The sequence below is a fragment of the Maniola jurtina genome, chromosome 26 (assembly GCF_905333055.1).
Source record: "Maniola jurtina chromosome 26, ilManJurt1.1, whole genome shotgun sequence".
In the NCBI taxonomy this organism is placed as follows: Eukaryota; Metazoa; Arthropoda; class Insecta; order Lepidoptera; family Nymphalidae; genus Maniola; species Maniola jurtina.
The window spans coordinates 6909978-6922110 of NC_060054.1; the positions used below are offsets into that span (position 1 = coordinate 6909978).

General features: G+C 38.3%; 4 protein-coding genes across 6 annotated transcripts in view; 2 read left to right on the forward strand and 2 right to left on the reverse strand.

Annotated features, from left to right (window-relative positions):
- Window positions 1-12133, forward strand: part of LOC123878323 (zinc finger protein 2 homolog) — a 364832-nt gene that overhangs the window by 316455 nt on the left and 36244 nt on the right. The window lies entirely within an intron of this gene.
- LOC123878314 (zinc finger protein 436-like) overlaps window positions 1-12133 on the reverse strand; it is a 382404-nt gene that overhangs the window by 263496 nt on the left and 106775 nt on the right. The window lies entirely within an intron of this gene.
- LOC123878376 (transmembrane emp24 domain-containing protein 5-like) overlaps window positions 1-12133 on the forward strand; it is a 152677-nt gene that overhangs the window by 90091 nt on the left and 50453 nt on the right. The gene's annotated exons all lie outside the window — the stretch shown is intronic.
- LOC123878393 (zinc finger protein 62 homolog) lies at window positions 170-12037 on the reverse strand. The gene is made up of 4 exons (XM_045925590.1): window positions 11764-12037; window positions 7802-9493; window positions 4359-5491; window positions 170-1940 (listed from the first exon to the last, which is right to left on the reverse strand). The coding sequence occupies exons 1-4, from the start codon at window positions 11947-11949 to the stop codon at window positions 686-688; spliced, it is 4266 nt and encodes a 1421-aa protein (XP_045781546.1). The 5' UTR covers window positions 11950-12037; the 3' UTR covers window positions 170-685.

A 12133-nucleotide genomic window follows, 5' to 3' on the forward strand; every position in this document is an offset into this window, starting at 1 on the left:
GTGCAAGCGAGAGCGCGGAACGAGCGACAAAGAAGCACAATCGGCCTTTGTTGTCACGTTCAACTATCGTCAGTAAACCGACTTTACAGACAACCAATTTTTTAATGCCTCATTTACACGAGAGCTTTTTTAACGTCCGTTAAAAAAGCGTCCAAATAGGACAAATTGTATTCCTAACGTCATCGCTTTTTTACGTGTGATACTTGGAAATACATTTGTCCTATTTGGACGCTTTAACGGGCATTTAGTTACTTTTTATTCAGATAGGTACAAGTTAGCCCTTAACTGCAATCTCACCTGGTGGTAAGTGATGATGCTGTCTAAGATGGAAGCGGGCTAACCTGGAAGGCGTATGGCAGTTTTCATTAAACCAATACTACTTTGGTTTCAAAAAGCTAAAAAGCTCTCTTGTAAATGAGGCATTAGACAGATTATTGGTAAAACAGTTTTTCTAACAAAGCGTTTGACGCCATGATATTATACTATACAAATCATTGTTAAAGGCCGATTCACACCAATCACGTACACGTGACACGTGCGTATTGCGCGCGTAAACCCTTAACACACCGGGTAACGCATACGTTTACGCAAGCGGTGTGCCACGTTTCATACATTACAACGCAATGGTACGCGCTACGTCACGCTTACGCAGCCTGTGTGAACGAGCTATTAATAAAAAAAGTCATCATGCAATAGTTTCAACTAACTCTTTAACCTTCTTAACTTTGAGCAGATTCTGTGAATCAGGGTTATGTGCCTTTTCCATGTGCTTCTTTAGCTCATGGCTCCTGACAAAACTGGAAACGCATAGGGTACACTGTAACCGAGGTCCCTTATTGTGTCTACGCTTAGCATGCTCGGACCTCCTGGACGAAGAAATGAATTTCTCCCCGCAATCCGAACATTCGTACGGTTTTTCCCCCGTATGCCGTCGTCTATGGTACACCGCCGCCATTTTGGAAACTAATTTAGCACCACAGATATCACATTCAAAATTTCTTTCCCTTGTATGTACGACTGTGTGTTCCGCCAATCGCGCTGGGGTATAAAACCGTTTGCCACACCATTGACATTGATGCGGCCGTATGTCCAGGTGAATCCATAAAATATGATTCTTTAACTGAGGTCGTGAATGATAGGTTTTATTACAATAGTCACAGGTAAACGTGGCTGGGTCCCGGATGTTCGATCGGCGGCTGCGAGGCACGGTTTTCAAGTCGGGCTTAGCATCCGGTTCGCATTTCGCTCTATGCTCTCTATAGCAACCTCGATTAGTAAATTGGACCCCACAAGTTCGACAAGTCCTAACATTATGCATCTGAGAATGCACGTCAAACGACGCCTTCCTTTTAAAAGTCCGTCCGCAATCATTGCAAGTTAATTTCCCAGGTCCATGACACTTTTTCTGATGCTGCCTCGCTTCTGATTCAGTTTTGAAAAGCAACGGGCATTCTGAGCATAGAAACATATCCGTTTTATGCGTTTCTGATAGGTGCTCCTTCATTTGTAGACCGCGTATGAGCATGGTGCCACATAACCAGCACGCTTCCTTCTGACCGCTGTTACGAAGGTGGACGTTAAGGAAGTAGGGGCTTAAAAAGCTTTTTCCACAATCCGTACAATCACAGGAAGGCCCTGTACGAGGGTGTCTAGATTTCCGTTCTGGGGTCACCGGTTTCTTTTTAAAACGGTTAGACAAATGGTGCGCCAATTCTTTGGTACTACCCTCAAAATTGTTAACACTTTGGAGGAGTAAATTGTCTTTTATGATCGCGTAAAATGACTTCGGGGTCTTCAATGGGAATAGGCTTCCTATGGAGGCAACGCAATTGGCCCATAGATTTTGTGAATGGCTCGCGAATAGGCGGAATTCGTATGCTGTTGTGGCGACGTGGGTACAGGTTACACACAATAGTTGAGGAAACAGTGGCTCTTCTTCTCTCTGTAACAAAGAAAAATGTTATTTTAATTATAAGATACTAAAGGATGGCCGCAGCTTCGCCCGCGTGGATTTCGGTTTTTTTTAAATCCCGTGGGAACCCTTTGATTTTCCGGGTTAAAAGTATCTTATGTCCTTCCCCGGGATGTATCCCAAGTCTGTACCAAATTTCATTAAAATCTAAAAACGTAGCAGACAGTCAGACAGACAGACTGACACACTTTCGCATTTATAATATTAAGTATGGATTGATACTGATTCTGATTACAATTAAAGAGTACACATCTTTTTGTTATTGTTACCGATGTAATAAGGAAAGGACAGAAACTTAATTGATAGAGCGAAGCGAGGTCTTTTGAATCTACTTGCAAAAATTGTTTTGGTCTCAGCTAACAAACTATTTAATAAATCGTTGTTTTCAAAATTTGTTGTTTTGATACAGTATATTATGGTACGCTAGCTGAAGTACGCGACTTCGTTCGCGTGGATGTAGGTTTTTTAAGAATCCCGTGGGAACTCTTTGATTTTCTGGGATAACTGTTGTATATCCATGGCATAATCTGCCTCCATTCTAAATTTCAGCCAAATTAGTCCAGTAGTTTTTGCGTGAAAGAGTAACAAACATACACACATACATACACAAAAACTTTCCCCTTTATAATATTAGTGTGATGATATACCGAATTGTCATATTTCTAAATAATTTAGTTTTTGTAATAGCCCTCGTCACAAAAATGGTCTAAAACTGACAACTTTAATGGCCCCCCATTTCCTTATTTTTTTTAAATAAAAAAATATCTTCACACTTTACTCAATGAACTCTAAACAATGATATGCATAAGAATATTTTTTTTCTGGATCCTTTTTTATGTAGTTATGTCTAAGACCCACTGAAAAATAATTTAATTAAATTTCTAATTCAATATTTGCTTTTGGGTCAGTGGACAGACAGACTGACAGCAGAGTGATAGGGCTCCACTTTTACTCTTTGGATACTCTAATCTGAACGGTAAATAGATAGATAAAGGACTTCGTCTGTGATGGCGTTTGCTGGCGCGCGTGCTGTGCTTGTTTGGAGTGTTTTTTTTGTTAAGAGTGGCTGGTTTTTGTGTTAGTTGGTGTTTTTTGGTGGTGGAACTGACTGGGAAGCGCTCTAAAGGGGCGCCGCGCGTATGTCGGCGGGCGCCGGCGCAGACGGAGTCCATACTTGTATAAATTCAATAACTTGAAAATATCACAAACTTGACATTGGCTAATCAGAGTAAAGCCAGATTTAAAGAAAAAAAAAAAAAGATAGATAAAGAACAAATTTGTATTATTTATGGTATTTTTTCCGACATTTTGCACGATAAATCAAAAACTATTATATATTATAAAAATAAATAAAAATCTGTTTTAGAATGTACAGGTAAAGCCCTTTCATATGATATCCCACTTGGTATAGTTATCTTACTTTGAAAATTGAAACACGTTTTAATTTTTTTTAAATGATGTAACCACAAATTCGCGGTTTTCAGAGTTATTCCTGTACTTCCTGAGTTGTGCTGACAGACAGACAGACAGACAACAAAGTGAGTCCTATAAGGGTTCCGTTTTTTCTATTTGAGGTACGGAACCCTAAAAGCTATGAATTATTCAATTCAATGTGGAACAGATATAGTTAAGTATAGGTACGGTAAGTGGTTTTGTTCGCTAGACTAATAAAATATGTAGGTAGGGTTTATTTCTTGTGGGTAAGAAAGAAATATTGTGTTGATAGATATTATTATTTGTAGGTTGATATATTTGGTACTGATTTTGATTGCAACTTTTTAGAGTACACGCAATTCGCATCTCTTTCTTACCAATGTAATAAGAAAAGGACAGACAGACTTAATTAGTTTAGAACTGTCAAATCTACTTTACTAATTTTTTAATGGACTTTAAGGAGCCAGTTTTGAGCATAGTGTTTCAATTTTCTAGAGGCACTTAAATTCAGTCCTTAATTTAAAATTCATTTTACCATCCTTTTTTAGCAATATTAAAAAGAAAAAGATGCAGATATTCTAAATTTAGCTAAGATAAAAACATCAGAATCCACCAGTCAATCGCAAAAGCATAGCTTAACTTAAGGTCTCATTCACAAGACAGCTTTTTAACGTCCGTTAAAAAAGCGTTCAGATAGAACAAATGCATTTCCAAGTATCTGTTCAGTTGTTCACACGTCGACGCTTTTTTAACGCGTACTTTGTAATTTCATCGCAACGCCGGGTTTTAACGCAACGCTTTTTTAACGCTCGTGCGAATTATGGCTAAGATTATGACAATAATTACCACAGATTCCTTCCCTCCAAAACACCATCCAAATTGGCAGAGCTATTTTACTTTATTATAAACCACAAAATGTGCAGTGCGATAATGCTTTTTCAGTTCAAATGGCCTGATGAAACCTGCACCACATTTGTCACAATTATGTGGTGTGGTACCGCCCCTATGCCTCCTTTTGATGTGGTCCAACCTTCTAGAAGCAGATAGAAACCTGTCCCCGCATTCCTCACATTCGTACGGCTTTTCCCCAGAATGGATTCTTTGGTGCATGTGAAAACCGAGAGCGGTACGCATTTTCGCACCACACTCGCACTGGTATATCTTCCGTTCTGTTTTATGAATAAGTTCATGGGACTTGTGATGGTTTTTCGTGGAACTGCGCTTCCCACATATCTGACAAACGAATGGTAAAACATTCAAATGCTTCTGTATTATATGGATTCTTAGCGACGGTTTCTTTGAATACTTTCGACCGCAATCGTGGCATTCATATGTCCCTTCAACTTCGGTGTAGGGTTTGGTGGCTGTACAATGTTCTTTGTGATAAGTGTAGCATCTTCGGTTCTCAAAGCCTTTGCCACAATTTATGCAGGTAAATAGCGTGTGGGCGAACATGTGAGCGTGTAAAGATCTCTCGTTTTTGAAACCTTGCTTGCAAATCCTGCATTGCGGCGAATTCAATCCGTGGAGTTCGCTATGACTGTCCAAATTCGATTGGTCGTCGAACATTTGGTGACAAATTTTGCAAGCGTAAACACACATCCCGTGAACGTTTTCCAAATGATTTGGCAACTTTACCTTTGGCAGCACCTTGGCGCAAACGATGCAAGCGCCTTTGGATGAGCTCATCAAATGCTGGTTCAAATATTCGGGAAGATGGAACACTTTACCACACATCCGGCATTTGATTTTGAGGCGACGTTTCGACACTTTATTTTTTACTTTCTCCCGTTCCCGTTTCCTATCCGTTTTGAGGATATCATTGAGATTATCGGCAGCTTCTGTTAAGGTATATATTTTGGGGATATGGTCTTTGAAAACTGCGCCCTCTTTTGTTGAGCATATGTAAAGGACTGTGTCATCTGGGTTGGCAGACAGATTTTCTGTGTTTTGAGTCAGGACTTCGGTCACTCGACTCCATTCTTGATCAGAGCTGATGCATAGCAACCTGAACTTCCACGCTAACAGTGTACTGTTGGTGCAGTCGCTGCATAGGCCTCCGGGCAGGTCGGTCTCCGCAAAGACCTGAAACCACGCCACCAATCAGTCTTCAGCCTTCTTCTTATATCTTTTCTACGAGTATTATAACCAACTGTTACTTGTTATCTGTTACTTGTTTTTGCTTAAACATCCATAAATTCTAGTTCACATTTCTTATTTTTAACCCCCGACCCAAAAAGAGGGGTGTTATAAGTTTGACGTGTGTATCTGTGTATCTGTGTGTCTGTGTATCTGTGTATCTGTGTGTCTGTGTATCTGTGTATCTGTCTGTGGCATCGTAGCGCCTAAACGAATGAACCGATTTTAATTTAGTTTTTTTTGTTTGAAAGGTGGCTTGATCGAGAGTGATCTTAGCTATAATCCAAAAAAATTGGTTCAGCCGTTTAAGAGTTATCAGCTCTTTTCTAGTTTTCTTGTTGAAAAGAAGGTTAGATAACCGTTAGGTTCTTAATATTATGTCAATTGACAAATGTCAAGCTGTCAAGATGGACGTTGCCTAAATACATAATTATTTATTTGAAAATGATGTTTTGGAAAACTCAAATACTTTGGATCGTCGGGGGTGTTATAAATTTTTAATTTACACTTGTATTCAGATAGATTTAAGTTTGACGATTATCATGCATAATGGAAAGCAAATATGGGTTCTAGGTTTGGGCTGAAGAGGTCTATTCACTCTTGCTTGAAGGGCTATTCAAGTTGCCATTGCTCTTTACAAAATGGTAAATATTATACAAGCAAGCATTTGTTAAGGAACACGAAATCAATAAGTTTTTCAATTATTTTCGATACAGTTTTTATTTATAACTAAAACAAGATAAAGAAGTGATCCTATAAGGGTTCCGTTTTCCCTTTTGAAGTACGGAACTCTAAAAACCAGTCAAGTGCAAGTCGGACCCACACACGAAGGATTCCGTACGGTACAAGTTTTTTCTTTAATTTTCATGGCGGCTATTTTGAAATTTTAGTAAGATTTTGTTGTTATAACTATGGCAGAAGAAATACACAGAAAATTTCAACTCTCTACCTATTACGGTTCACGAGATACATCCCGCTGACAGACAGACGGACAGTGCAGGCTTAGTAATAAGGTCCTATTGGCACCCTACGTACGGAACCCTAAATCTATAAGACCATATACATAAATAGCCTCGATAGCTCAACGGTTGAGGAGCGGACTGAATTCCGAAAGGTCGGCGGTTCAAACCCCACCCGTTGCACTATTGTCGTACCCACTCCTGGCACAAGCTTTACGCTTAGTTGGAGAGGAAAGGGAGTATTAGTCATGATTAGCATGGCTAATATTCTTTTGAAAAAAGAAAGAAAAGAGGAAAGAAATTAAGTACAATTCATTCATATTATAGCAAGTGTAAATCAATAAAATGAACAACATTTTTTTTAAATATAATACACTCACACTTGTAATACACTTCTGTGTAAACACAGAAGTGACAGAACTACTACGCAAATCAAATCATTTATTTGCGCAAATGGAATTATAATATTATGAAATACACATATCCGTATACTATACCTACATAATACATACGGCAAAGATAAAACCGGCCAAGTGCGAGTCAAACTCGCGCACTGAGGGTTGCGTACTCGGGTATTTTTCCAACATTTTGCACGATAAAACAAAAACTATTATACATAAAAATAAATAAAAATCTGTTTTAGAATGTACAGATAAAGCCCTTTCATATGATACCTCACTTGGTATAGTTATCTTACTTCGAAAATTGAAACACGTTTTAATTTTTTTTTAAATGATGTAACCACAAATTCGCGGTTTTCAGATTTATTCCTGTATTTGCGCTATAAGACCTACCTACCTGCCAAATTTCATGATTCTAGATCAACGGGAAGTACCCTATAGGTTTTTTGACAGACACGACGGACACACAGACGGACAACAAAGTGATCTTATAAGGGTTCCGTTTTTCTTTTTGAGGTACGGAACCCTAAAAACCGGCCAAGTGCGAGTCGGATTCTCACACGAAGGGTTCCGTACCATCGTACAAGATATATATGTACATTGTACATAACTCTTTTATGTAAATCACTACAAGTTAATGACAAACTACGCCATCTATATGTGATTTGGTTGACAGACAACCAAGTGATTCTACAAGGGTTCCTTTTCCTTTTGAGGTACGGAACCCTGGTTACGGACTGCTAGGTTACAAAAACGAGCTTATATGTGCAACATAACGCTAATCTGAAATAGCTTTAACATTTTCCCAATTATTGCTTGCAAAAAGTCTTAGTGGCACAGTAAATTATGTACAGATTACAGATAGGCTGCCTTCCAATTTACTGATTTTCCTCAACACAGTCTGGTTCACTAAACACCTTCAACATAATAGTTTTCTCAGGTCTCTTATATGGGAAATTCACTTTTTGATGCTTCCTGCTATGGTGTAACAACCCACGGCGTGAGTCAAACTTTTCGTGGCATTGAGGACATTCAAACTGTTGTGTTTCTGCATAACTATCATTTAAATGTGCTGATTTCATGTGCTTTTTTAGCTTGTACGGCAGTCGGAATTTGGCAGGGCATAGCTTGCATGCATGCTTTAGTATTACACTCGTATTTTGGTGTACTTTACGCATATGCTCCGAGCGTCTGGACGAAGCACTAAAACTTTCGTTACAAATCTTGCAAGCATATGGACGTTCCCCTGTATGCAATCTTAAATGCTGGACATAACCGAGTTTGGTCTTAAGGACGATTCCACAGTGTTCACACTTAAACGACAAGTCTAACTCGTGTCGCTTTAGATGTTCTGTCATATGCACCGTCGCTAGGAGCTTCCCACAGTACGCGCAAGGTGCATGAGTGTTTTTCATATGAACAGTTTGCATATGCGCCGCCAGGTACTTTTTTTTTAAGAAACTTCTACCACAATAATCACAGATGCATACATGATCTGTGCCACCACGTACACCGACTCGAACGTTCTTTTTACTGTTCACGTTTTTGATGACTACCCTCTTTTCTGATTTTTTTAAATTTTTGTTTAAATTGCAACAGTTCTTTATATGATACAAGTAGCAGGGTTGGTTTTGGAATATTCTGTCGCAAGACGGACATGTTTTTCGTCTGTGTACAGGTATGTGCGCGTAAACCGCTTGGTCTGACTGAAACGTCCGTCCGCAGTCTATACAAGAGCACGCACCGCGTGAATGTGCTCCGTTTAAATGCTCGATATATTTATTATTTGTTAGAAGTATGGCAGGGCATTTTTTGCAATCGTAAACTTCTATGTTATGGGCTAAATCAAGATGTGAGACAAGTTCATCACGTTGCATAATCTCGCTGCATACATAACAAGCTCGTATCATATCAATCGATCCTCTTAAATGGTGATATAGTTTCAGCGGATGATGAAAGTTTTTGCTGCAATTCGGACATTGCGACGTTTGTATAGGTAGATTTCTTCTATTTTTAGCCACTTCTTTTCGTACACTTTCTTCTCTATTTGTCATTAGTCTCTTATTAATGTCTACTTTGTCTCTTTTCACTCTTTTTGCAACTGGACTTTCATTTTTACCATCTATAAGTTCACTTTCTACTCTTTTCACTCTTTTTGCGACTAGACTTTCGTTTTCTATATCTCTAAGTTCACTTTCTGGTTTTTCATTTTTGATATCACTAAGTTCATTTCCTTTTGTATTTAGTCCATCATGGTCTACGTCACTTTTTTCTTCGGTAACGCTTTTTGTGTCCATTGGGGAGATAGAATCCACCTGTGACGGCAAATGTGCCCCTAATCTCTCAGATACTGTGTTTAAATTCAAATAATTTTCATCAATGACAACAATCATTTGACTATCGTCCAATATGACGAACATAATCTGGTCCTTTTCCGAGTACTGTGAGGGTAGGTCGCACAAGAGTTGCAACATCGTGTCCCATTTCGAGGAGGTTTCCCTGCACATGGATCTGAAGTTAGCAGCATTTACAGCACTCGTGCAGCATTCCGTGCACAGTCCAGCTGGCAGGTCACCGTCCAGCGGCACCTGCAACCAGTGCTCTAGTCAAATGGTCACCAATTTTATTTTAGTAACAGACTTATGTCGAGGGACTTTAAAGCCCTTAACATCTCGCCAATGATAACCCAGGGCAGAAAGTTCTGGAGCTTATGTACAAGGAGGAATGACCCCAAATAAAATGGGATAGCATCAAGAGAAAAAAGAAGAGAATAAATCTACTTCGGGGACACTACCTTGGAAAATTGATCAGACTAATATTATAAAGCCGAAAGTTTGTATGTGTGTGTGTGTGTGTGTGTGTGTGTGTGTGTGTGTGTTTGTTACTCCTTCACGCAAAAACCACTGGACGGATTTGGCTGAAATTAAGAATGGAGATAGATAATATCCTGGATTAGCACATAGGCTACTTTTTATCCCGGAAAATCAAAGAGTTCCCACGGGATTTCAAAAAACCTAAATCCACGCGGACGAAGTCGCGGGCGTCAGCTAGTTAAATAATAACAGCGAGCATCATAGAGCTCACTGCAATATAATTTCAAGCAAACACTAATTATGTCATTAACTCTGAACAATGAGAATAACATCACTGAGAGAAATTGTCACACTAAACTGACCGTAGCATTCAATTTTCCATACATTTGCACACAGACATCAGACTCAATCCAATATTATTAATTACTAATTCATATGATGTCATACAATAATTATATTATTATCTTAGCAGTGCACAAGTATGTCTAAACAACAAGGCAGCAAGGCAACAAGCAAGTCACCAGGTTTGAGTTCTAAATTAAACTAGGTTTGTCTGTCCTTTTCTTAATACACTGGTAAGAAAACGATGCAAATATTCTAAAATTAAGTTGCACTCAGAATCCGTACCAGTGTCATAGATATATCAAATTAATTAGCGTGTCATTGCTATACCATGGACTTAACATACCAATACATTAGAATTTTAAATCTTATTTACTTCATTTACATACTTATATGCAGATACCCGGTGTGCTATTACACTAAAAAAACCGGCCAAGTGCGAGTCAGACTCGCGCACTGAGGTTTCCGTACTCAGGTATTTTTTCTAACATTTTGCACGATAAATCAAAATCTATTATGCAAAAAAAATAAATAAAAATCTGTTTTAGAATGTACAGGTAAAACCCTTTCATATGATACCCCACTTGGTATAGTTATCTTACTTTGAAAATTTAAACACATTTTAATTTTTCATAATCAGGTAACCATAAATTCACGGTTTTCAGATTTACTCCTTCACTTGTGCTATAAGAGCTACCTACCTGCCAAATTTCATGATTCTAGGTCAACGAGAAGAACACCTACAGGGTACCTATAGGTTTTCTTGATAGACACAATGGACGGACAGACAGGCAAACAGCAGACAGACAACAAAATGATCCTATAAGGGTTCCGTTTTTTCTTTCGAGGTACGGAACCCTAAAAGAAATACATTTCCTATTGCTCTAAAACCATCTTCGCATTTTTGCCTTTCTAATTAAACCAGTTGGTTGGATGGTAGCAAACCCATAATGGACATAGGTAGAAACATTTTTTGTGTTAAATTGTATATTAGGAATTAGGATTCACTACAGTTATCAATGTATGTAAGACTTTAAGCCTTAAGATTACAATAGTCTTAAAATATACCTTTTGGACTATTATTACATTACAACATAATTATGACGATAAAGAAAGCTATGTTTGGAGTTTCTCTACTCGATCAAATCAGAAATCCAGTTCATAGTTTCAAAAAACAGATAGATGCGGTCCCAAGATACTTGAATGGTGACCTCATACTGGAAAGCGTAGCACTGGTAGGTCACACTATAGCTGGACAGACGACAAGTCCCCACAAAAGATCTAGACCGTGGCATGTGGAAGTTCCTCAAGAAACCTATGTCCAGCAGTGGACGTGCATCGGTTGATAATGATGATGATGGCGAATATTACCCTAGTACATATGGTTTAATGTGCACTGGTTTTATAATGTAATACCTACCATCTAGTGTGTAACCAGCCTTAACTGTTAACATAACCTAATCAATCTATAATAATATAAAAACACTTTAAAATATGCCATAATTACTATTTTCTATATCAAGATAATGCTTTAACTAATAAGATTAACAGTAAGTGCTCTTAAAATACTGAAAAATTTCAACAAAAATAATATTTATAAATGGAACAGCGGCCATTTTGGAAAATACGTGCCGTTCCGTTCGTCGCAGAAGTTGAACAAAAAACAATAAACATTAAACAAATATTGATGAATATAAACCTACCTGAATTCCAGTTACGATCTCGAGCAGTTGAGATAATGTAACAGGTTTATCGCCTTCCATAATAACTGTATCACTTAATCGTACTTGTCCTTCTGAAGTGTCCCCCATGCAAATTCGGCATTTGTTAACCCCATCTCCTCGTATAACGTGCGATACTAAAGCCTTTACATCAACCTGCCTACTCATTTTCAGTGATTTCAGAATATTTTTTCACAGTTTTTAATGAAAATCGACGTGAAGCGGTATTATTCAAGTCGAATCCACAGACCACAGAATAATAAATCAAAACTGTCAAAATAAAATCAAGATGTCATTTAGCACCTTCCAAAGTCTCATGTCATAGACAATTTTTTTTTAATAGAAAATATCG